Source organism: Ursus maritimus, unplaced genomic scaffold (assembly GCF_017311325.1).
Source record: "Ursus maritimus isolate PB19 unplaced genomic scaffold, ASM1731132v1 scaffold_29, whole genome shotgun sequence".
NCBI classification, from domain to species: domain Eukaryota; kingdom Metazoa; phylum Chordata; class Mammalia; order Carnivora; family Ursidae; genus Ursus; species Ursus maritimus.
This window is the reverse complement of record NW_024425452.1, coordinates 2,228,392-2,255,914: the sequence shown is the minus strand read 5'-3', so window position 1 is coordinate 2,255,914 and position 27,523 is coordinate 2,228,392. Positions and strand designations below refer to the sequence as shown.

At 36.3% G+C, this 27,523-nt stretch overlaps 1 protein-coding gene across 6 annotated transcripts in view; it reads right to left on the bottom strand.

Annotated features, from left to right (window-relative positions):
* Positions 1-27,523, bottom strand: part of UBR2 (ubiquitin protein ligase E3 component n-recognin 2) — a 115,494-nt gene that overhangs the window by 71,156 nt on the left and 16,815 nt on the right. For all 6 annotated transcript variants that reach the window (XM_040643488.1, XM_008691907.2, XM_008691904.2 and 3 more), the window contains exons 3-4: positions 5,385-5,463; positions 3,434-3,547 (exon numbers count right to left, since the gene is read on the bottom strand). In XM_040643488.1, coding sequence (XP_040499422.1) covers positions 3,434-3,547; positions 5,385-5,463 — 193 coding nt within the window. The remainder of the gene's footprint in view (positions 1-3,433; positions 3,548-5,384; positions 5,464-27,523) is intronic.

Sequence of the window (27,523 nt, the reverse complement as noted above, 5' to 3'; positions counted from 1 at the left end):
ACTGGCTTATGGGGAGATGGGGAATAAAAGGAATGGGTGTAGAGCTTGAAGAACGTAAGGAAAAGTAAGAAGAGTAAGAAGATTTTTCTAAGTTTTATAAAAGCGCTTTGTACCTACAACTCTTCTCAAGGGTCTTTCAGTTTTTAAAGACTATAGGGTCTTTGTTGTAGCTACTCGGTTTTGCTGTTGTAGTGGAAAAGCAATTCTGGACAATAACAAGCATTGCTGTGTTGCAATAAAATTCCGCTTCTAGACATCAAAATTTGAATTTCCTATCATTTTCACATGCCACAGATACCATCCTATTGATTTTTTCCAAGTATTTAAAAATATAAAAACCATTCTTAGCTTACGGTAGTGCCAGTAACAGGTTGAAGATAAGATGTGGCCTGCGGGGCCACAGTTTGCTGATCCCTGGCCTATATAATAAAAAAATGTCCCATCCCAAATGCCAAGAGCTGAGAAGACCTATGGAACTGCTAGGCATTATCCCTACAGAAGTATATTATCAAGTTTTTTCCAACTTTTTCTTAAGATGAAGGCCAAATGTATAACAAAAATTACATTCAATAAAAACAGGTCTATGACAGATTAAAAAAAGTACACTGCAAAAATTATATAGCTGTCTTCCATTTCAAGCATAAAATATAAAAAACCTAGATATATGTATAAATTTAGTGAGTGGGGAACAGGAATGCTAAACATAATGCTGTTTTAAAAATAGCTTCTCTTACAGTCTCATCCTTGAGGACTTCATTTCTTTTAACTGAATTCTTAAATAGGAATTAAATGGTAGAGTCCAGAGGAATTAAATGCCAAGTTGCTGAAGTATGTATTCTCTAGGCAGGACAATATAATTTCAGCCAGGAAGGTGATCTTGCTAACATCTATCTAAAATTCAGGAAATTAACTCATGTCTGCACTATTTGATAGCTACCCCACTAATACGCAAGGATAAAGTCAACAGAGTAAAAGCAAGCAAATTTTCTTAGACAATTTTTTAAGTCTACTCTAAAACAAACATTAAAAGATAATAAAAGTCCTAGGGTTTTTTCTTTTCAAATAATTTATTGAGATGAAATTCATAGAACATAAACTTAATCATTTTAAAGTAAACTACTCTGTGGTATTCATAATATTGTACTACTACCACCTCTATAGAACTCCAAAACATTTCTATTACTTCAAAGTAAAACCCCTTCCCCATTAGGCAGTCCCCCACCCCCTTCCCGGGCCCTTGGCAATCACCAGTATGAATTCTGTCTACAGATTTACCTCTTCTGGATATTTTATATCAAGGGAATCATACAATATATGATCTTTTATGTCTGGCTTCTTTCACTTAGCATGTTTTGGCAGGTTCATCCAAGTTGTACCATGTATCAGTGTTTCATTCCTTTTTATGTCTGAGTAATATTACACTGTATCTATATACCATAATTCATTTATCCATTCATCCACTGATAGACATTATGGCTGATACTTATTTATAAATACTTGTTTTCAGTTCTTTTGGGTATACACCTAAGAGTGAAATTACAGGCTCATATGGCAATTCTGTTTAATCTATGGAGGAACGGTCAAACTGTTTCACAGCACTGAATCATTTCGCATCCCATTTAACAATGTACAAGGGCTCCAATTTTTCTACAACCTCACCAACACATACATTTCTTCTTTCTGATTATAGCCATCTTAGTGGGTGTGAAGTGGTTTCAATGTGCACTTCCCTAATAACTAATGATGTTTTCATATGTTTATTGGTCATTTGTATCATATCTTCTTTGCAGAAGGGTCTATTCAAGCCCTTGGCCCATTTTTAATGGGGTTGTTTGTGGTTTTGTTGTTGAGTTGTTATGTAGTCTGGATACTAGACCCTTGTCAGATATATTAAGTTCCCCCTATCCACAGCTTCAGGGACTCCCAGCGCAACTGCAGACTGGAAACCGATAGTCCTTCTTCTGATGTACGGTCAGAAGGTCAACAGTAGCCTAACATTACGTCACAATGCCTATGGCATTTACCTCACTTCATCTCATCAAAGTAGGCATTTTATCACCTCACATCATCACAGTACAATATTATAAAAGCAAATGAGTGAATGTGCACTGACATAACTTTTATTATAATATATTGTTATAACTGTTCTATTTTATTATTAGTTATTGTCAGTCTCTTACTGTGCCTAATTTATAAATTAAATTTTATCATAGGTATGTATGTATAGGAAAAAACATAGTATATATAGGGTTTGGTGCCATCCATGATTTCAGGCATTAACAGGGGGTCTTGGAACAAGATAAGGTGGGACTACTGTGTATGATTTACAAATGTTTTCTCCCATAGTTTTATACCAGTTTTGAAATTTTTTTCAAGTACAGCTCTTTTTGTCAAATATATCTTTGTCTATTTGTATTTTTACAAATGGAACTCCAATACATAAAAGAGATAACAATAGAGCTCCTCCAATAGAAGTGGAGAAATCTGAAATTCTCATCACTGGGAGTCTATCTGTCACAAATCCTAGAACACTTACACAAAGCAAATGAAACACAAAATATATGTTTTCCATAGCATTCAACCATTTCACACAAATTTTAATCTGTCCTAAACACAGTGGAACACAGTCTAAAAGACATTGTCCTACACCATAAAGTCTGGTTAAATTTTGAGACCTGTAAGGTATGTGCACCAGGAAGTATTATTAATGTTCACTTGTCCCAAATCCATATCAGACCTACTAACAATGCATAAGTACTTTGAATGTACCTACCTCTCTGCCATTTAAAAATAAAATCTGAAATAAGGATCTTGAATCAAACTTCAAATTGTCAGAAATAGCAGCAGAAATTTAAGTATTTATTAAGAGTCTACTACATCATTACAAATATCATTTAGAGAAAAATAATGCAGAATCAACAATTTTAAAAAGAACGTATTTACAGCTGGAGTGACTATAATCTGTATTGAGCAGTATACTGTCTTTATACTTGGTCCCATCACATATCCAATGACACTGACAGGCCAGATGGTGATGAGGATTGGCTACCATGTACACTTAGAGAAAAGAAAAGTATCTAGCCTACAAAATCTTAGTCACAACACAAAAAAATATACAAAAACCAACCAAGGTAACTAGTCTCTACATATAGGAAAAACAATCCTTCAATGATAAATGAGGACTTAAAGCAAAACCTCAAATAATAAACCCAAATTAAATTAAATTACCAGAATTTCAAGTGAGTTACTACCAGCAACGGTATGGCATCCATAAAATGCAAAGAACTTGCAAAGTGTATCTGGTCACTGGTAACAGTGACAGGACTATTTTGCTTATCCCTTTCTCACAACCTAATTCCTATGTCTGAAAATATTTCAAACTTGTGGTTAAAACAGTATTTCCTTAAAAACAACTTTGTGAAAATGTTTTTACCTCTTCTTCCTCAATTTCAGAGGTGTTAAGTTCATGTTTTTGACAGTAAGGACCCTCTTTCCAAGCTTCAGTATCACCACAGTCACAGAAACCTCCACCTCCTGATGTTGTCATCTTGAAAAAAAATTGTAAAGTATCTTGTCAATAAATATTTACTGAGGGCTATCAGATTATAAATAATATCAAGTGCGAAGGAAGTAACATTGCTAAAGTGTTTAATGTCTTTGGAGGAGTAAAATTAAAGGCCAAACCTCTCAATGTTTTAAAGCTTAAATAAGCCTAAGCTAATTTAAGCAATTTCAAAATAAAGTAAGCTACTTTGTAATGTCTAATAAACCACAGATATTTTAAAGAGGTAAAATATGTCCACCTATAGGACTTCCTTAATTAGGAGAATCATGAGGGTTTTCCTGCTGGGTATAATGCTGGTATCAATGCCCCCAGGTTATAGTGCTCTAACGTAACATAACAGATTCCACTTATAAAGATACCTATTGTTGCTTTCCCCCAGGAGAGTCTAATGAGAGTACTATATCTGCATTAGAGAAAGGGACCAACAAAAACTATAGAGATAGTTTGTTTTCCTTTTCTAACACCCTCTAAATAGCATTCTTTGAAAGGAAAGCAGCTCAGGAAATGTAAAAGTAAAACTGTCTAGTGAGGAAGTTTTCACCACCTGCAGGGTTTAAGAATTATTCATACTTCCCTAAAATATGGCAATGATTCAAGGAATCTGGCAAGACAGAACTTATTATTTATTAGAAATTATGCTTTTAAAAAAAAATACTGTGAGAGTTTAGGAGTGGGTATTTGACGCAAATTTAGAATGAGTCCTATTATATTCTGCCCCAAAAAAGTATCTGTGTGTTATATATCAAAATATAATTAATGCAAACCCACAAATGACAGTTATTCCCAAGGGCTGCAAGGATATATGCCAAGAAACATGGGCAGGCAGCCATCTGGAAAATGATAACCCTACAGTTTCTCTGTGCTTCTTATGGTTACCCAAGATAGGCAGAGCATCTTAAAGGAAACTGGGATTCTTTTACTGATTTATGAAAATAAAGAGACCATACAAAGATCCAAGGGGTCCAATTTTGTATCTGTTTTAGTTCATCATTATCAATACTCGGGTCGAGTGAAGAAAAACAAACAGGAGGAAAAGTCCTGAGCCAACAGGGCTCCTGAATTAATAAGATTGCAATAATCCCTCTCTGTGATTTCATTTGAAATTAGGGTACAAAGCTCCAGCTACTAACACTTCCCTAACTTTCGAATGTTCAAGGCTTTCTCTTCAACATCCAGTAGAGGAACCAACCAGGATAGGCTTAGCAATAATCTGCCTTTGCTCATATCCCGGATTTAAAAGCAAACATACCTGATTTTTGGAAAAGTACTGGCTGCATTACAGCAGTAGAAAAATAATAAAATTGGTGGGTCTCATGTTCTGGGGTTGGGCCCTCTTCTACAATGTAGCAGATGCCTCTTTAATATTAAGAAATGACAAATCTTCTGTAGAAGATGACCAACAGATAGAATATTTCCTAAATTTCCTGACACTTTTCCCTACTCCTTTTCTCACATCCTTCCCATCAGAACCTCCCTCCCGCTTTTACCTCTCACCTTTACCCTCTAATTTCTCATAACTTTCTGCATAAACCTAGAATTATGAAAATAATAAACATACGGAAATAGCAAAACAAACTAGCTAAAAACCAATATGCAGGAATTGGTATCTGTCCTGTCTTTCCCAAACCATGTGTTCAAGAAGTTTGGATTCACAATTCATTTCTATACTGCTATCATATGCTTAACAGTGTTTAAATAACACATTTCTTAAACCACTCTCCTCCATTATAATGTTAAATCTTGGAATTTAAAAAAGGCAGAAAAGGTATCTAACATAAAATTTAATAGTGGGTATGGTTATTATCTGGACATTACTAACCCTATATCGATGGTCTCTGTGAATACTTCCCAAAAAGCACTCCATGCATAAAACACAAGTTGGATCAACTGCACAGTCTCTGTAAAGTTAAAGAAAAAAAAAAATCAGAGTGTCATAAAATAACTGTGTATTTCACAACATAATATTTCAGTCTGAATCCATCCTAGAAGAGCCAGAATAGTGAACTGCCTTGGTGTTAGAGAAAGGAAATCTTATTTCCAAAGAGCCGTCAGATCTTTGAGCAATGAAGCCAGCTTAAGAACCTGCTTCTCAAACTACTGGATGTGTATATCTCATGTGTATATCTCATTCTAGATTCAGGGAAATGACATTTTCATTTCATTTTGGTTGTTTCATTTGCTTTCATCATACTGCCAGTTAGATACATTTACAGATCATATCTTAAACAAGAGAATCCCTATACTTCCATGAAATGAGATAGGGAGTTACAAAAATCTTTAAATTTCCCCTTATCTTAGTTACTGTAACCTGATAGGCAAACATTCTTCTGTGCTTACTGTGTGCCCTTTCATTTATATATGTTCTTGCAAAATGTTTTTGAGTACATGTATTTTAAATGCATGTAACTCTTACTGTGTCATAAATCTCATTACTTTTTCACTTCCATAACACAATCCATTCATTTTGTACGTGAACATCTGATTTGCTGCTTCTAATCGCTACATAATATGCCATGGCATTTTTCCAGAATATTTTCTCTCTCTACTCCCCCTGTACTGGACACCTGGATCACCTCCAACGCCTTTCTACAATATATAATGCTGTAATAAAAACAGTATAAATGTTCTCTTACAGATGTGTCTAAGACTTTCTTTGGCATATAAACTCAGGAGCGGAATTGCTGGGTCATATATCTGTCAAGTTCTTAATTTAAATGCTATGCTACTGTCCAGAGTGGCTACACATCCCCCACCAGTGTATGAGGGTTTTTATAGCCCTGCATCTTCATTGCATTTGGTTTTATATAGTTTTCCAATATGTGCAAGGCCAACATATTTGAAACGGTATCTTATTGTTTTAATTTGCATGTCCCTGATTGTTAATATGTTTGCTCAACTCTTCACATACTTATTGCTTTTGGGGTTTCCTTTTCTATAAATTGTCTTTGCCCATCTTCCTGCTGGGATTGCTTTCTTTATTTGCGCAATCTAATCTAGAGGATATAATCACTTAGCAATATTAAACACTGAGAATATTGTCTCCCATTTGTTACCTGTGTATTAATTTTGCCTATGGGTCCTTTGTTAAATAGAACTACCTATTTTGATGCAATTAAATTCACACATACACATGCACTTGGTTTGTATTTTGAGGTTTTAAAAAGTTCTTTCCTGGGGCACCTGGGTGGCTCAGTTGTTTCGCGTATGCCTTTGGCTTAGGTCATGATCCCAGGGTCCTAGGATTGAGCCCCTGCGTTGGACTCCCTGATTAGCAGGGAGCCTGCTTCTCCCTCTCCCTCTGCTGCTCCCCCTGCTTGTGCTCCCTCTGTCAAATAAATAAATTAAATCTTAAAAAAAAAAAAAAAGTAGTTCTTTCCCCAAACCCAGGTCACAACATTCTTTATTTTCTTCTATTAACCTTTTGGTTTTATCTTCCACATTTAGGTGGAATACAGTATACCTTTGCATATGATGTAGAATGAAGTTTTATTTTTCAATATATATTGAGCTCTTTTTTTCCAACACCATGTACTAAACAATCTAACTTTATCTATTGGTTGTGGTGTCATCTTTATAATACATTAAGTTCCCACATCTCCTTGGGTCTATAGCTAAGCTCTCTAATATGTGTGAGTAGTCTATTTGTTCCTATACCATACCACACTATATTACTATGGCTTTGTAGTATATCTTCATATCTCGTGGGGTAAGTTCCCTTTTATTCTCTCTTTTAAAAATGTTGACTTAGCTATTCACAAACTCTTCTTTATTCTCTCACACATGACTTAGGATAAATGTATAGAGTCTCTCAAAAATATCCAGCTAAAATTTTGACAGAGGCTAGTTAGAATTTATTGATAAACTTCAGGGGTAAGAACATCATTATCAGAGAAAATTATCACATCCATGATTATTTCTTAAGTTTTCTACTGAAGTTATAAAGTTTTCTTCATATGAATCCTTTATATTTTTGATTAGATTAATATCTAGATACACTTTAGGTTTTATTTTAAAGGATACATATTTTTTTTTTAAAAGATTTTATTTATTTATTCAACAGAGACAGAGACAGCCAGCGAGAGAGGGAACACAAGCAGGGGGAGTGGGAGAGGAAGAAGCAGGCTCATAGCGGAGGAGCCTGACGTGGGGCTCGATCCCAGAACGCCAGGATCACGCCCTGAGCCGACGGCAGACGCTTAACCGCTGCGCCACCCAGGCGCCCCTGGATACATATTTTTTAAAAATCTCATTTTCTTGTTACTTAAGGATGATGAAAAGAAATAGCACTGATATTTTAGTGCCCTTGATGAACTCAAGGCAGTTCTAACAGCTTGCTCAATTCCCTTGTGTTTATCTCCCAGGGTAAATGAATCTATAGTCTGCATATAATGACAATTTTATCTCTTTACAGTATTTACACCTTTTTTCTTCCTTTATACTGCTGACAAGGACCACCAGTGATATATTAAACAGCAGCAGTAAGAGTAGGCAGCCTCGCTTTGCTTTAGATATAAAAAAAAAAAAAAAACAAAAAAACAACTAAAGGCTCTCCATTAGTATTATATTCACAGTAGGTTTACTAAGAAAGCGTCCTAGAAAAAAAAACCAGTCTATATCTTGCCTTTCCTATATAAATTGTACCTGAAGCTAATCAAAGGACTGAGGAAGGACTGTGTTTCTCTTATAAAAGACAAGCTAATAAAGAAAGAAATGGTAAGTTAGAATATTTTGCTACCTCCTAATAAAATAATGATCTAGACAACAAGAATCAGTGACCGCTAAAACATTAGATAAAAAGCCTAATGAAGACCTTTTTAATGGTTGCATCTGCCAGGTACCTAAGCCCACTGATCATCTTAACAAACAAAAAAAACCAGACAAGCATCATGTGCTTCCTCACGTGAAGAATTAAGTACGTCAATGTTTATGAAGTTATTATTCACCCCCCAATCCCACATAACAATTTAATCATAATGCTTAACTACCTGTTTAGAGGACACACAGGGAAAGAAGAAACATGTTAAGCAACACCATGGGGACACAATAAACAAATCCAGACTGCGGAAAATTCCACAGGACAAATGACCTGGTTTCTTAGTAACACAAATGAAAAAAAGAAAAGAAAAATAAAATAAGAGGGAGAGGAGCTTTCATAGATTAAAAGAAAAAACGAGGAATAACAGCCAAATGCAATGTGTGGACTTTTGAATCCACATGTGAATCAATCAGGACAATTCCACTCAGGCTAGGTATTAGATAACGTTAAGGAATTTGCGTTAATTTTTTTGGGATGTTAATGGTTGCAGAGAAAAAAAGCTGTATTCTGAGTAAAAAGGCATGCTGTCTGGAATTTGCTTTAAAATAATCTGGCAGGTGGGGCGTCTAGGTGGCTCACTCGGTTTAGCATGAGACTCTTGATTTTGGCTCTGTTTATAATCTCAGGGTCATGAGATTGAGTCCCTTGTGTCAGGATCTGCACAGGACATGGAGCCTGCTCATATTCTCTGTCTGCCCTCTCCCCACCCCCACGCTCTTGTTCTCTCTCTCCCAGGATCCTGGGATCATGACCTCAGCCAAAGGCAGACGCTTAACTGACTGAGCCACCCAGGCGTCCCTGTTCTTTCTCTCTCTTAAAAAAATAATCTGGCAGGGCAAGAAAAAAAAATGTGTGTGTGTATATGTGTGTGCATAAATATACTGGTAATTGCTGAAGCTGAGCAATGACTACATGTCAGATTTATTATACCATTCTTTCACTCTATTTTTAATATGTTTGAAAATGTCCATAACAAAAAGTTTCTAAAAATCCAACACCCAAATATTCAGTAGCTTGCTAAGAATTTGTATCATAAACAACTGCTGAAATTTATAAAATGCTTTCCAGGATCAACTCAGAAAAAGTTTTCTTCTCTATTAAAATGGTGAATTACATTAATAATTGTTTTAAAGATGAACTACTTAGATTCCTAAACTAAACTCCATTTGGTTATAATGCATTATTCTTTTAGTATATTCCTGGATTCAGACTGCTAATATTTTATAAAGGATCCTTTCAGCTACATTAATAAAAGAGATGGCTTTCAAATCTCTTGAATTTATCAGGGATTGAAAACAAGACTATATTAGGCTCATAAAGAGTTAAGGCCGTTTTCACTTTTTCCATTTTTTGTAGTAACCTGTGTAAAAGAGGAATTAATTTTCCTTTGAAATTTGTTAGACCTTACCTTTACAGTCACCTGATTTGTGGGAAGGAAGATCTTTGATTACCATTCCAATGTTTTTTATACTGTATTCAAGCTATCATTTTTCTATGAATTTATCCATTTCATCTAAGTTTTTGAATTTTTTTTAGCATTTAGTTGTTCATAATTCTTATATTTCAGAGTTTGCCAAACTTTCTTTAGTGTCTCCATACTTTTTTTTTTCAGGGTACCCTTAGACTAAAAGAAACACTTTATTATTCTGTTTATCAAATAAGGCTCAAACAAGTTAGTACTGTTGGTCACTGAACAATTTTTTAACACTTAGAATCAAACCGGACACTACCACCTTCATTGCCTATTCCACAAAGTATCTGCTTTTCAATCACAGCAATGTTGAGGACCTACCTTCTTAAGACATGACATCATCAAAAGGAATGCAGTGTGTCTCAATTTTCATTTTGAATTTTACGTATTTGCATTCTTCTTATTCAGTCTTGCAAGGAAATTGGCTTAACAATTCCAAAGAGTCAGTATAGCTCAACATTTTACTTTTATTTTCTGACCTTTTAATTTCTTTTTTTTCCTTTAAGTGTTGCTCAATTGTTCTTCTAACCTACTGAGCTCAATGTTTACCCTATTTATTTTCATTTTTTCTTTGCAATAATTTTACGCATAGAAAAGGTGCAAAAATAGCAGAGTTCTTTTATACCCTAAACAAATTTTTCCTCATGTTAATACAAGGAAATTAATATTGGCACAATATTATTAACTGCAGCCCTTAATCAGAAGTAATCAGTTTTCTCACTATGGTCCCCTTTTCTCTTTCAGGATACAAGATCCCACATTGTATCAGACATCATGGCTCCTTAGTCTCCTCCAAATTCTAACAGTTCCTCAGTCTTTTCTCGATTTTTGTGACCATACCCTTTTGAAGACTACTCATTAGTTATGTTGTAGAGGTCCCACAATCTGGTTGTTTGACATGTTCATGATCAGATTAAGTTATGCATGTTTGGCAAGGATACTACAGAAATGGTGTTGCCGGAAGTGATGCTCTGTCCTTCTCAGTACGTTGTAACAAGGGGTACACGATGCTGATTTGATATGCCGTAGTACTGGTGGCATTAACTTTGTTTACTTTGTTAGGATGGTGTCTGCCAGATTCCTTCACTATAAAGTTGCTATTGTACCTTTAATAATTAAATATATTTGGGGAGATACTTTGAGACTATGCAAATATCCTCCCATATCTCAAACTTTCATCCACTACTTTTAGCATCTACCAATGGATCTTGTCTACAGTTCCTGCTGTGTTATTTGCCTAATGGTAACTTTTTATTTCCTGCATTCCTGTCTTATTAATTGGAATTTTTCAGTATGGGAAAACTACTGAAAACATCTCTTCTCTCCCATTTATTCATTCATCCAAATACTTCTATCAGTGTGGACTCATGAATATTTATTTTATTCTATGGGTTTCAGTTTAATCCAATCATTATTTTATTGTTCAAACTGTTTCAACTGTGGCCACTGGGAGGTTTTTCAGGTTGGCCCCTGTGCCCTTTCAACATGCCCCCTCCTCTTCTTGGGGGGGAGGGAACAACACAAGATGTTCCAAACTTAATTTGTATTTTCTCTGTCCCGGCCCTGGAATCAATCATGTCATCATGGAGCTCTGATTCCTTTTATTGGACATTGGTATTTAGAAACCAGTATCTGGGGCGCCTGGGTGGCACAGCGGTTAAGCGTCTGCCTTCGGCTCAGGGCGTGATCCTGGCGTTATGGGATCGAGCCCCACATCAGGCTCCTCTGCTATGAGCCTGCTTCTTCCTCTCCCACTCCCCCTGCTTGTGTTCCCTCTCTCGCTGGCTGTCTCTGTCTCTGTCGAATAAATAAATAAAATCTAAAAAAAAAAAAAAAATAGAAACCAGTATCTGCGCACTAGATGTGCTCACTGCTACAGGAGTTCCATTGTTTCTAGGCCCCTTCAGCAGACAAAACCGGGAAACGTATGTATGTATAGCTATTTTTAAATTTTTTTTCATCGTAGTAAGTGTAGCTTGTCTCTCTTTTCTCTGCTCGTTTGCTTTGTTTCTTAAATTCCACATATGACTATGATCATATGGTATTTGTCTTTGACTTATTTCGCTTAGCATTATACTTTCTGGCTTTATCCACACTGTTGCAAATAGCAAGATTTCTTTTTTTTTTTTTAATGGCTGAATAATATTCCATTGTATAATACATACCAGATCTTCTTTACCCATTCATCTATCAATGGACACCTGGGCTGCTTCCATACTTTGGCTATTGTAAATAATGCTGCAATAAACACAGGGGTGCATGTATACTTTGAATTAGTGTTTTTGTATTTCCGGGGTAAATACCTGGTAGGTATGTTTACTGGATCACCGGGTAGTTCTATTTTTAAGTTTTTGAGGAGCCTCCATACCGTTTTCCATAATGGCTACACCAGTTTGCATTCCTACCAGCAGTCCGTGAGGGTTGCTTTTCTTCACATCCTCATCAACACTTGGTTGGTTTTAGCCATTCTGACAGGTGTGAGGTGGTATTTCACTGTAATTTTGATTTGTAATTCCCTGATGAATGATGTTGAGCATCTTTTCATGTCTGTCAGCCACCTATATGTCTTCTTTGGAGAAACGTCTGTTCATTTTTAAATTGGATTACTTGTTGTTTGGGTGTTGAGTTGTAGGAGTTCTTTATATATTTTTGGATACTAACCCTTTATCAGATATGTCATTTGCAAATAGCTTCTCCCATTCAGTAGATTGTCTTTTACTGTTGTTGACTGTTTCATTTGCTGTGCGTAAGTTTTGTTTTAATGAAATCCCAATAGTTTACTTTTGCTTTTATTTCTCTTGCCTCAGGAAACATATAGAAGAACACTGCTATGGCTGATGTCAGAGAGATTACTGCCTATGCTCTCTTCAAGAATTTTTATGGTTTCAGGCCTCACATTTAGGTGTTTAATTCATTTTCAATTTATTTTTGTGCATGATGAAAGAAAATGGTCTACTTTCATTCTTTTGCATGTGCCTGTCCAGTTTTTCCAACACCATTTGTTGAAGAGACTGTTTTTTCCCCACCGTATATTCATTCCTTCTTTGTTGAAGATTAATTGACCGTACACTTGTAGGTTTATTTCTGGTTTTCTGCTCTGTTCCACCATTGATCTGTATGTCTATTTTTATGCTAGTACCATACTGTTTTAATTACTACCACTTTGGGGCACCTGGGTGGCTCCGTCAGTTGAGCTTCCGACTCAGGGTCTGGGGATAGAGCCCTGCATTGGGTTCCATGCTCAGCGGGGAGTCTGCTTGAGGATTTCTCTCCCTCTGCTCATGCACGCACACATACTCTCTCTCTAATAAATAAATAAATCTTTAAAAAAAAATTACCACTTTTTTTAAAGATTTTATTTATTTATTAGAGAGAGAGAGAAAGAGCATATAAGCGGGGAGGAGGGAGGGGCAGAGGGAGAGGCAGACTCCCCACTGAACAGGGAGCCTGATGCGGCACTTGAACCCAGGATCCTGGGATCATGACCTCAGCTGAAGGCAAATGCTTAACGGACTGAGCCACCTAGGTGCCCTACCACTTTCTAATATAACTTGCAATCTGGAATTCTGATACTTTCATTTTCTTTTTTCAAGACTGCTTTGGCTATTCAAGGTCTTTTGTAGTTCCATACAGATTTTAGGATTGTTCTAGTTCTGTGAAAAATACTGTTGGTATTTTGATAGGGATTGCATTAAGACTATGGATTGCTTTGGATAGTAGAGGCATTTTAGTAATACTTGTACTTCCAACCCATGAACATTCCATGGAATGTCTTTCCATTTCCTTCCATTGTCTTCAATTTCTTTCATCAGTGTTTTACAGTTTTCAGAGTACAGGTCTTTTACCTCTTTGGTTAAGTTTATTCCTAGATATTTTATTGTTTTTGGTGCAATTATAAATGGGACAGCTTTCTTAATTCACTTTCTGCTGTTTCATTATTAGTGTATAGGAATGCAACAGATTTCTGTTCATTGATTCTATAAACTGTGACTTTACTGAATTTGTTTTATCACTTCTAATAGCTTTCTGGTGGTGTCTTTAGGGTTTTCTATATATAGTAACATGTCACCTGCAAACAGTGAGGGTTTTACTTCTTCCTTACCAATTTGGATGCCTTTTATTTATGTTATCTAATTGCTGTGGCTAGGACTTCCAGTCCTATGTTGAATAAAAGCGGTGAGAGAGGACATCCTTGTCTTGTTCCTGACCTTAGGGGAAAAGCTCTCAGTTTTCACCATTAAGTATGACGTTGGCTATATGTTTTTCTTTTAAGGCCTTTATTGTGCTGAGATATATGTTCCCTCCAGGCCTACTTTGCAGAGGGTTTTGTTTTTGTTTTTGTTTTTTAAGATTTTACTCATTTGACAGAGAGAGAGACAGCCAGAGAGAGAGAAAACACAAGCAGGGGGAGTGGGAGAGGAAGAAGCAGGCTCCCAGCGTAGGAGCCTGATGCGGGGCTTGATCCCAGAACGCCGAGATCACGCCCTGAGCCTAAGGCAGACGCTTAATGACTGAGCCACCCAGGCGCACCATGCAGAGGGTTTTTATCATGAATGGATACTGTACTTTGTCAAATGATTTTTCTGCATCTACAGAAATGATTATATGGTTTTTATCCTTTCTCTTACTGATGTGATGTATCATATAGATCGTTTTGTGAATATCAAACCCTCCTTGCATCCTGGGAATAAATCCCACTTGATCGTGGTGTACGATTTTTTTAAAATGTATCGTTGGATTTGGTTTGCTGATATTTTGTTGTGGATTTCTGCATCTATATTCGTCAGAGATATTAGCCTGTAGTTCTCTTTTTTTGTGGTGTCTTTATCTGGTTTTGATATACTGGCCTCATAGAATGAATTTGAAAGTTTTCCTTTCTCTTGTATTTTTTGGAATAGTTTGAGAATAGGCATTAAATCTTCCCTAAATGTGTGATAGAATTCACCTGTGAAGCCGTCTGGTCCTGGACTTTGATTTATTGGGAATTTTTAAATTACTGATTCAATTTCATTGCTAGTAATCGGTCTGTTCAAATTTTCTTCTTCCTGTTTTAGTTTTGGTAGGTTGTACCTTTCTAGGAATGTATCCATTCCCTCTAAGTTGTCCAATTTTTTGGCATACAGGTTTTCATAATATTCTATAACAACTCTTTGTATTTCTGTGGCATTGGTTGTTATTTCTTTCACTAATGATTTTGTTTATTTGGGTCTTCCCTCTCTATCTTTTTTTAAATGAGTCTTGCTACAGATTTATCAATTTTGTTGATCTTTTCAAAGAACCACATCCTGGATTCATTGATCTGTTCTATTTTTTTTCTTTAGTTTCTATATCATTTATTTCTGCTCTGCTCTTTATTATTTCCTTCCTTTTGCTGGGTTTGGGTTTTGTTCTTCTTTTTCTAGCTCCTTTAGGTATAAGGTTAGTTTGTTTGAAATTTTTCTTGCTTTTTGAGGTAGGCCTGTATTGCTATAAACTTCCCTCTTAGAACCACTTTTGCTACATCCCAAAGATTTTGGACTATTGTGGTTTCATTGTCATTTGTTTCCACCACATAGCGTATTTTTAACCTTTCTCTTTTTTTTTGGCAAATATTTTAAAAGTATATATTTCCTACTAAATACTCCTTTAGCTAAATTTCAACACATAATGTTATCATTCAGTTCTACTTCTAAATTTCCTTAGTGATTTCAGTGATATTCTTTTACTCAATGTTAGCAATGTTAGTTTCCAAACATAAAATTTATTTAGCCTACCCTTTTGTTGTTTCTAATTTTATTAAACACAGTGGGAGAACAATCTGTATGGCTCTGAGCCTCCCTTGAGAATTAACTGAAGTTTCCTTTAACATCAAATATACAGATCGCTTTTTAAAAACTGAGATGTACTTCACATATAAAATTCATCTTTTTAAAAGTGTTCACCTTAGGAGCGCCTGGCTGGCTCAGTCACCAGAGCATGTGATTCTTGATCTCAGGATCATGAGTTCAAGCCCCATGTTGGGTGTAGGGCTTATTTTAAAAACAAAAACAAATACAATGGCTTCTTACTTAAAAAAAAACAGTGTCCAACTTGGTAGTTTGTAGTATTACAAGGTTGCACAAACATAATGAACCAGAATGTCTGGAGAAATGTCTATTCAGATCCCTTGCCCATTTTTTAAATTTGGTTGTCTTTTTGTGTCCCTTAGTTTTCTACCATAATTTCTATTTATCAGATATGAAAGCTGCTATTCCAGCTTTCTACTGTATCATACTTTTTTTTTTTTTAAAGATTTTATTTATTTATTCAACAGAGATAGAGACAGCTAGCGAGAGAGGGAACACAAGCAGGGGGAGTGGGCGAGGAAGAAGCAGGCTCATAGCGGAAGAGCCTGATGTGGGGCTCGATCCCGGATCACCGGGATCACGCCCTGAGCTGAAGGCAGACGCTTAACCGCTGTGCCACCCAGGCGCCCCTACTGTATCATACTTTTGGCTGGTATTTTTTTCTCTACTGTTTCTATTCCTATTTTTAGTGACTTTCAGTTTTACTTTGCCTCTCATAGACAGCATTTTTGGATCTCTAAAAATCAACCTGAGAGCCACTGTCTTTACATAATTATAAAGAAAAGTAAAGCCAGACCCTTGTTCTCTAAGAGTCCATCACTTAACAGAAAAGACAAATGTGTACGATTACAGGACCAGTTGTTAATTGCCATATTAAAGGTATGCTGGTTTGGTGAAAGCACACACAGATCCCTGAGGTTTTAGAGCTTTCGCAAAAGCAGTCATCTCCAAACTCTCTTGAATCATATGCTTCTTATTAGAATGTTCAGAGTGTACTGTCTACATAAATACATTTGTATTACACACATGTATTCATAGTAATTTTACGTATATTTTTAAGTTTATTTAGGCACTACTACTATGTAGTACTAATTAGTCCCTCAATTATACTACTGTGTAACTGGAATCCCAGGAGTGGAAAATATGAGACAAAAGTATATTTGAAAAGTAATAACCGAAACTTCCCAAATCTGGTTAAAGACATCAACTTATGATCTAAGAAACTCAAGGGATCCCATAAGGATAAAAACAAAGAACATACCACTAGGCATATCACAGTCACACTGCTAAAATCCAACAATAAAGTGAAAGTCTTGAAGGCAGCTAGAGAAAACCAGCACACCTGATACAGAGCAACACAGATATGCTAATAAAAGTGGACATCATCAGAAACAACAGAGATCAGAAGACAATGGAACAAGATCTTTAAAATGCTGAAAAGGAAAAAAAAAAAAAAAAAGTATCAACCCAGCATTCTATATTCAGGAAAATATCCCTAAAAAAATGAGTGCAGACTTCCAGTTTCCAGTGAGCATGTAAGAAGTTTGGAGGTTGCCACACTGTCCTAACAAGTAAAAAGCTAAACAAACTGAAAAACCAACAACTCTTCTTAGATTTACAAAAGTAAGGTCACAGGACAAACTGCTATCCCTGAAATTACAGAGACCCATAAATGAATACAGAGAAACACAACTTGTGAGAGCAGCAACCCAAAAATGCAAACCTCTACAGGAACCAGTGCTGAGATAGGGAAACCTACCTGACAAATTTACCTGACAAGCTGCTGGAGGCTCAGTGTGAATGTTTGAGAGATTAAAAGTCCAGTCACTGGGAACGAGAGGGGGACCCAGTCATTGGGGGCCCTAACATTTTAGTGAGTTTTATTTCCTGGAATTCTACTAGGTTCTCACAGTGAACATCAGAGAAAAATCCTCTCCTGTTTCCAGCAGGTAGGAAAAAAAGGAACCATTCCGAAATATGCAAAGGCATTCTGTTCTTAAAAAGTCTGCCCTCCGAAGAAACTATATTCAGAGCCTAACCTGCTAGGCTTTTATCAGAGTCTAACTGACCTGGAAAAGAGAAATATCCACTTCCAGCCCACTCTAGCCATCTTGTCCCACATAAAGACAGGTGGGGGGGGTGGCAATAAAAAGCACATGGGAAGTTCAGAGTCCAGAGATACAGGCCAACTAGAAGACTGAGATCTAATCATAGGACTATAGAATGCTTCCCTCCCCCACACCTTACTACCACATCACTAAAGGCTTATGGAATTCCTTTTACCTGGTATATCATATGCCTGGCTATCACAAAAAAATTGTAAGACTAACTAAAAGGCAAAAAATTCAGTTTGAAGAGACAGACTAAGCATCAAAATCAGACTCAGGTTATGTCAGAAATGTTGGATTTATCAGATCTGAAATTTAAAACAACTGTAACTAATACATTAGAGCCTCTGATGGATATAGTAGACAGCATGCAAGAACAAAAGGGCAATGGAAGCAGAGATAGAAATCTTAAGAACCAAAAAGAAATGCTAGAGATCAAAACATTGTAACAGAATGAAGAATGCCTTTGATGGGCTTATTAGTAGACTGGACATAGCTGAGCAAAGAATCCTTGAGTTTGAGGATATCTCAACAATCTGAAAAGCAAACAGAAAAAAGACTGAAAGAAACACAGAACAAAACATCCACAAAATGTGAGACAACTACAAAAGATATAATGTATGTTCAACAGGAATACCAGAGAAGACAAAAAGACAAAAGAAAAAGGAGGGATGTATGGGTGGCTCAGCTGGTTTTGTCTGCCTTCAGCTCAGGGTCCTGGGTCCTCTCTCTCTCTGACAAGTAAATGAATAAAATCTTGAAAGAAAAGAAAAGAAAAGAAAAGAAAAGAAAAGAAAAGAAAAGAAAAGAAAAGAAAGAAAGACAGAAGAACTCTTTGAAACAATAATTACTGAGAACTTCCCTAAAATAATGTCAGACACCAAACTACAGATCCAGAAAGCTCAGAGAACATCAAGTAAGATAAATCCCCAAAAGACTATTCCTAGGCATATTATTTTCAGATTACAGAAAATGAAAGATAAAGAAAAAGAAGCCAGAGGAGAAAAACACCTTACCTACACAGGAATAAAGATAAGAATTATATCTGGATTTCTCAGAAGCCATACAAGCTAGAGGAGAGTAGAGAGGAATTTTTTTGTTTTAAGATTTTTTATTTATTTATTTGACAGAGAGAGAGACAGAGACAGAGGGAACACAAGCAGGGGAGCAGCAGGCAGAGAGAGAAGCAGGCCTCCCACTGAGCAGGGAGCCAGATGCAGGGCTCAATCCCAGGACTCTGAGATCATGACCTGAGCTGAAGGCAGACGCTTAACGACTGAGCCACCCAGGCACCCTAGAGTGGAATAATTAAAATGCTGAAGGAAAAACCCCACCAACCTAGAATTCTGTACCTGCAAAATTATCTTTCAAAAGTGAAGGAGAAAGAAAAATTTTCTCAAACAAAGAAAACTTGGATTAATTGTAAACACATACTGCAAATTCTAGGGCAACCACAGAATAAAGGAAAAAAAAGTATAACGGATATGTTATAATACGTAGGAGTGGCTATATTAACATCTGATAAAATAGACCTGAGACAAAGAATATTACCAGAATTAATAAAGGACATTGACAATTCATAATGATAAAAGGGTCAATACATCAGGAAGTCACAGCAATTATAAACACCTATGTATGTGGCTAATAATAGGCTTATAGGTAACTGAAATATAAACTGATAGAACTAGAAGAAAGAAATCCACAATCACATTTGGATATTTTCATATCCTTTTCTCAGTAATTGATAAAACAGCTAGTCATAAAAATTAATAAATAAGCATACAGAAGACCTGACTGACACTACCAACCACCTTGTCCTAACTGACATTTACAGAATATTATACTCAACAACTGCCGAATACACCTTCTTTTCAAGTGTATATGGAATGTCCAAGACTGACCATGGTCCTGAATCATAAAACAAGTCTTTTTATTTTTTTTTTTAAAGAGTTCTAAAATTTATTTATTTGACAGAGAGCACAAGCAGAGGAAATGGCAGGCAGAGGAAAAGGGAGAAGCAGGCGCCCCACCGAGCAGGGAGCCCGACGTGGGGCTCGATCCCAGGACCCTGAGATCATGACCGGAGCCGAAGGCAGATGCTTAACCAACTGAGCCACCCAGGCACCCCACATAAAACAAGTCTTAATAAATTTCAAGGCTGAAACCTTATAGAACATTTGTGTTATAAATAAGTTACAATATCTAGGAAAGCCTCAAGTATTTGGAAATTAAATAATATACTTCTAGATAACTGATGGATTAAAGAATAAAATATAAGCACATTAAATCTAAAGCAAGCAGAAAGAAGAATAACAGTAAGAGCAAAAATCAATGAAACAAAACACATAAAAGAGAACATTAACAAAGCCAAAAATGGATTCTTTGGAAAGATTTATAAAACTGATTAACAACATAAAACATAAATTACTAATATCAGGAATGAAAGAGGAGACCTCACTATAGATACCACAGACATCAATAGCATAAGGAAATATTATGTACAACTTTATATCAATAAATCTGACATTACACAATGAAACATATTTCTTGACACAAGATGAAATACAGTTGTGAATAACTGTAATAAGTATCAAAGAAATTTGTTATCAAAAACTTCCTTCAAAGAAAACCCCAGGTCTTGACTGTTTTACTGCCAAATTCAATCCAACATTTAAGCAAGAAATCCTATCATTTTTACATAGATTTTTCAGAAAATATAGAAAAAATACTTTTTTTTTTTTTAAAGATTTTATTTATTTATTCGACAGAGATAGAGACAGCCAGCGAGAGAGGGAACACAAGCAGGGGGAGTGGGAGAGGAAGAAGCAGGCTCATAGCAGAGGAGCCTGATGTGGGGCTCGATCCCATAACGCTGGGATCACGCCCTGAGCCGAAGGCAGACGCTTAACCGCTATGCCACCCAGGCACCCCAGAAAAAATACTTCTTAATTCATTTTATAAGGCCAGCATTAACTCTGATATCAAAACCAAAGACAATCTAAGAAAATGACAGATTGGTATACTGCGTGGAACACAATCACAAAAGTCTTTAACACAATATCAGCAAACTGAATCTAGCAATATACAAAAGTTATATAATAATCAAGTTGGGTGTATCTCAGTAATTAAAAACATCTGAAAAATCAATTAATGCAATCACTAATGGAATAAAAAAGGAAAATTACAACAATTCTGAAAGCTGCAATATAAAAGCAGTTGACAATATTCAACAGTCATTTATAATACTCTTTAAAACTCTGCAAACCAGAAATAGGGACTTCCTCAATAAGATCAAGGGTATATAAGAGAAAACAATACCTAACATTATACTTAATAGTTTAAGACTGAATACCTTCCCCCTTCCCCCCCTCCCCTAAGATTGGAAACAAGGCAAGGATGTCCCACTTTCAATGTGCAATAAGGTACAAAAAAGAAATAAAAGGTTGGAAAGGAAAAAGTAAAACTGTCCCCATTCAAAAATGACCTGATTACGTAAAAATCCTGAGGGATAAAACCAAAACAAAAACTACTAAGCCAATTTAGCAAGGTCACAAGACATAAATTCAATATCAGAAACCAACTGTATTTCTTTATACTCACAGAAAAAAATGGAAACTAAGAAAAAAAAATCATAAAATATGTAGGAATAAACATAACCAAAGGTGTACACAACGTCTACATAAAACCTTTAAGATATTGCTAAAGAGATTAAAGAATTCCTTAATAACTGGAGAAATACTATGATGTTCACAGATTGGAAAATTCAATATTGTTAAAATGTCAATTCTTCACAATCAATCTTTAGATTAAACACAATCCTACAGGTACCTGGGTGGCTCAGTTGGTTAAGTGTTCGACTCTTGGCTTCAGATCAAGTCATGATCTTGTGGTTGTGGTCATGGGATCGAGTCCCGCATTGGGCTCTGTGCTCAGGCGGAACCTGCTTGATTCTCTCTCCCTCTCCCTCCCACATTCTCTCTCTTCCTCAATAAATAAATAAAATCTTTAAAAAGCAAAATGAAACAATAACACAATCCTAATCATAACCTCAGCATTCTTTCTTGAAACAACTGACAAGCTGTAATTCCGAAATTCCCAAAATGCAAATGACTTGAACTAGACAAAAGAAAATTTAAAGGAACAGAAATTTGGGATGCCGGGGTTAAGCCTCTGCCTTCGGCTCAGGTCATGATCCCAGGGTCCTGGGATCAAGTCCCGCATGGGGCTCCTTGCTCAGCTGGGAGCCTGCTTGTCCCTCTGCCTGCCACCCCCCCGTCTGTGCTCTCTCTCTGATAAATAAATAAATAAAATCTTAAAAATAAATTAATTAAAAAATTAATTAATTTAAAAAAATTAAGGAAGTTTAAGATTTATACTAATCAGTTGAAGGCTAACTATAGCAAGACCACCAGCAAGATAATGTGGTTATTGCTGTAAGAATAGCCATCTCAATGAATGGAATACACTAGTCCCCCCTTATCTGCGGTTTCACTTTCACCAGTTTCAGTTACCTGTGGTCAACCAAAGTCTGGAAGCAGATGATCATCTTTCTGACATATGGTCAGAAGATCAACAATAGCCTAATGTGATAATATCACAATGTTTATGTCATTCACTTCATTTCATCATGCAGGCATTTTATCATCTCGCATCATCACAAAAAGCATGAATATGTACAATAAGATATTTTGAGAGAGAGACCACATTCACATAACTTTTATTACACTATATTATCATTATCCTGTTTTATTAGTTATTGCTGTTAATCTCTTATTGTGCCTAATTTCTAAATTAAGCTTTATCATAAGTATGTATGTATAGCAAAAAACACAGTATAAATAGGATTTGGTACTATGTGTGGTTTCAGGCATCCATTGGGGGTCTTGGAACATATCCTATGTGGATAAAAGAGATTTTTTTTTTAAAAGATTTTATTTATTCATTCGACAGGATAGAGACAGCCAGCGAGAGAGGGAACACAAGCAGGGGGAGTGGGAGAGGAAGAAGCAGGCTCATAGGGAGGAGCCTGATGTGGGGCTTGATCCCGTAACGCCGGGATCACGCCCTGAGCCGAAGGCACAAGCTTAACCGCTGTGCCACCCAGGCGCCCCTGGATAAAAGAGATTTTATCTCTGTAGATTAGGGTGTTCTGAAATAGGCCCACACTTATATGGTCAAATGGTTTTTGATAAGGTATCAAAGCAATTCAATAGGGAGAGGAACAAATGCTGCTGGAACAACTGGATATTCACATATAAATAAGTGAAGCTCAACCCCTACCTCAAACCATATAAAAAAATGTTCAAGACAGATCATAAACCCAGACATAAAATCTAACGTTTCAAGGTTTACAGAAGAAAACATGCAGACTATCTTTGCTACCTGGGAAAAGGCAGACACTTCTTAAATCATCAGAAAAGAAAAAAAAAACTGGTAAAATGACATCACAATTAAAACTTCTGTCATTAAGATACCATACAGACAAGCCACAGACTAGGAGAAAACATTCACAAAACATGTCTAACAAAGGACTTATACCCAGAATATCTAAAGAACTCTAACACTCAATAATAAAAAGACAAACAATCCAATAAAAGACAAAAGACTGGAAAAAAACTTCAGAAGTTAGATGAATGAACAATGAGTTCATGTAAAATTCCACCAACATCATTAGTCATTGGGGTAATTAAAAACATAATGAGATACCACTACACAGAATGGCTAGAATTAAAAAAAACTGACATCAAATGTTGGTGAGGATATGGAGCAAACAGAATTTTCATACATTATGGGTAGGAACAAAAAAACATTTTGAAGAAAGTTTCAGCAGTTTCTTAAGTTCAACATATACCTACCCTTTGATTCAGCAATTCCACTCATAAGGATTATCCATGAAAAACTAAACATAAGTCCAGAAAAAGACTTGTTTGCAAATAGTAACAGTAACTACTGTATCAGATAAGAATGTTCACTGTATTAGATTACTGCCAGAAAGGCCTATTTTAAGGGTATCTTAATATTCCTAAAATGTGTCATAAAAAGCTGAAGATTTTTAATAGTTCGAGATTTATGTTATTTGGCATATTAAACACGCAGAATGGGCGCCTGGGTGGCTCAGTTGGTTGGGCGACTGCCTTCTGGCTCAGGTCATGATCCTGGAGTCCAGGAATGGAATCCCGCATTGGGCTCCCTGCTCAGCAGGGGGGGGGGGGTCTGCTTCTCTGCCCCTCCCCCCTCTCGTGCTCTCTCTCTTCTTTCATTCTCTCTCAAATAAATAAATAAAATCTTAAAAAAAAATAAACACACAGAAGTATGGTTAAGTACAGAATAATAACACCTACTACTTTAGTATGCTGCATTTAAAATGATGTCGGCATACACTGATATGATTTAGGGGCACCTGGGTGGCTCAGCTGGGTAAGTGGCTTCAGCTCAGGTTGGGACCTCAAAGTCCTAGGATGGAGCCCCGTGCTGGGGTCCACGCTCAGCCTGTTTATCCCTCTCCCTCTACGTCCCCCTCCTGGCTCTTGCTTGCTCTCTCTCTCTTGCTCTCTCAAATGGATAAAGAAATAAAAATAAAACCTGATATGATTTATGAAAGAAAATTAGCATTTTCCTTCCTTTAAATTTTTTTCACTAAAAAAATATAATTGTTAAAAAAAAAAAAGGTGGGTGCCTAGGTGACTCAGTCGGTTAAGTATCTGCCTTCAGCTCAGGTCATGATCAAGTGCTGCATTGAGCTCCCTGCTCAGTGGTGAGTCTGCTTCTTCCTCTAACCCCTCCCCCTGCTTGGGCTGGGCTCACACTCCTGTGCGCGCGCGCACTCTCTCTCAAAAAAAAATAATAAATAAAAACTAAAAAATCTTAAAAAAAAAAAAAAGCATAAAAAAAGGTCATAGAAACTTTACTCATGATAGCCTCAAACCGAAACAACTCAAATGTTCGTCAACAAGACAATGGATTATGGGCAATTATAAGTACATTCATACAATGGACTACTACTCAGCAATTAGAGTGGGACCAATTTCCAAAAATCGTAACAACATGGATAAATCTGATAGACATTATGTGAGTAAAAGAAGCCAGGCACAAAAGAATGATTTCATTTTTATGACGTTCTAGAACAGGCAAAAATAATCTACAGTGAAATTATCAGAATAGTGGTTACCTAGGGGCTGGAGCTACTCAGAGGGAAATTTCTAGTCAGATGGAAATGTTCGTATCTTGAAGGGATGTGAGTTACATGAGGTTAACTATTGTCAAATATGTGTAATTAAGATTTGTGCCTTTTGAAATACGTAAATTTTCCCTTAAAAAAAAAACCAAAACTCAATTGGGTATCAAAAGGAAAATTTTAGACATTAAGTCTGAGTTTCCTTACCTGAAAGGATCAGCCCAGAGTATCTAGTCATAGTTCTAGTATTTCCTAACATCAAGACAAAGGCATACATATAAAGTTGATATTATACCCCATGCATGCCTATGTTCAATCCTGCAACAAACTGGCACAGAGTAATTAAAAATGATCACAGATCTCTAAAATAAGCATACAAGACTCATTTTAGACAACTACAGGAATCCAAACTATCTAGGAGATATCAACTGCCCACTCCCTGTCATTTTCCCAGGGCAAGGCGAGCAGTGCAGCCAAGAGAATTTCCAATATACTGAAGCTCACAGTGGTTAACACATAGCACTGAAATTCTACTTCAAGGTATTTACCTTGAAAAATACTGACACGTGTGTGAGTGTACAAAAGAGATGTGCACAAATATGTACAGGGTGTTCTTTGTAGCATAGTTCATTATGGGGAAAACACCCTAGAAGTTCCCCATTTCTAATTTCATTAACAGAGCAATGAAATAAATTATGGCCTGAATGTACTATGGAAACACAGCAGTTAAAAGAATGATGATTTATATATACTGACAGGGAAAGATCTCTAAGACAAATTGTTAAATGGAAAAAAGTCACGATTGCAATATACACAGTATAATTTCATTCATGTAGCACATCATAATTAGAGGTAACCAATATTTTTAAAACTAACACAGCACTGATTTCAATCTCTGTACTATTCACAGCAAAAAGAAACGGTCTTAAAATAGAACTCAGCTTAAAAGAGATCAAGTTTTCAAGTTTTTTTTTTTAAAGCCAAGAAACTAAACAAACTCCTCTCACTGGAAATAAGCGGTTCTTTCTTCCACATTAGAGCTTTATATTTCCACACAGAATAGAAATGAAATTATGTCTACCCCTCTGCCTGAGATATTAATCATGGCTCAGTAACTCATCCGAAGACTCAGTGTTTGGTTTAAAAATTCTTACCTATGTAAATATAATTCCCCAAGTGCTATATTTATACATTACCTCATTTTTCCTAACTGCTCTGTGAGGAAGGAAAAATAACCCAAAACCCCTAAAAAATCACTGAAGAAACTTCTAATGTTCATCCACAGAGAGAGTTTGCATCTTTTCCAGACACAGGAGAATTTCACCTCCCCACCCTGTTTTGCAGTTGGACAGAGGCCTTCCGATTCGTTCTGACTAAAGGGATGTGGGCGTGGTTGCTAATTCTGAGCTAGTGCAATTTATTTGCTGGGCAAGACTCTCCAGCTCTACTCTTCCCCTGCTGTGCTGAACCCGAAAAAGCATTATGTTAAGTTTATGAAGATGTAATATGGTGTTAAGTAACTAATCAGAGTAGAACCCTCCACTCATTGCCCTCACTGATCCAAACGGGTCACACTGTCTGAGTAAAACATGTATTTTAGGTAGTTCAGGTCTTCAAGACTGTAGGGTGGTTTGTTATTTTCAGCATAACATCATCTATCATGACTAGCAGAATCAAAGTTAAGAAAAAAAGTTAAATCTGAGCAAAACCATTTAATAGTTTATTATATAATAAAGCATCATAAAGCATTATCTGGAAACATATGCTAAGAATATTCCTGATAGCAGCATAACTCCCCAACCATAACTGCTAGTTATCTGTAACATTCATGCAGTAAGTTTTTAAATTATTAGTTAAGGGGTGCCTGGGTGGCGCAGTTGGTGAAGCGTCTGACTCTTGGTTTCTGCTCAGGTCCTGATCTCAGGGTCATGAGATCGAGCCCTGCGTCAGGCTCCGTGCACAGAGGGGAGTCTGCTTGAGATTCTCTCTCCCTCTCTCGCTGCCCTTCCACCCCTGGTCTCAAATAAAGAAATCTTATAAATAAATAAATAAATAGTTAGTTAGTTAGTTAAAAAAAATATTGTCGGGGCGCCTGGCTGGCTCAGTTGGAAGAGCATGTGACACCTACACCGGGTGTGGAGATTACGTAAATAAATAAAACTCTAATAAAAAAAGTTCTCAATCTAACTATACAAAGAAATCAGTGAAATTAAACCTAAGTTCTTTACATCTATCAGAACTGTTAAACTCAAAATTTATACCACACTAAAGTATGATTTCATATTCTACTAATATTTTATTTTTCTTAATGGTTATGAAATGGTAAATAGTTATGATCAAAACCAATACTAAGATTACTGTCCCTAGTAACAACCATCTCTATTTAGAAAGGAATAACAAGTGTTAAATTTGACTACACTTTTCCTAATAGAAAACTAAGTATAGACAAATATAAATATTAGCCTACTGCATGAAAACAGATAGCTTTTTCTGATATCACAGAGGCTTTAGCAAGATAATTTGTGACCTACACAAGTTTAGAAACTATGAACAAATACCTCTCT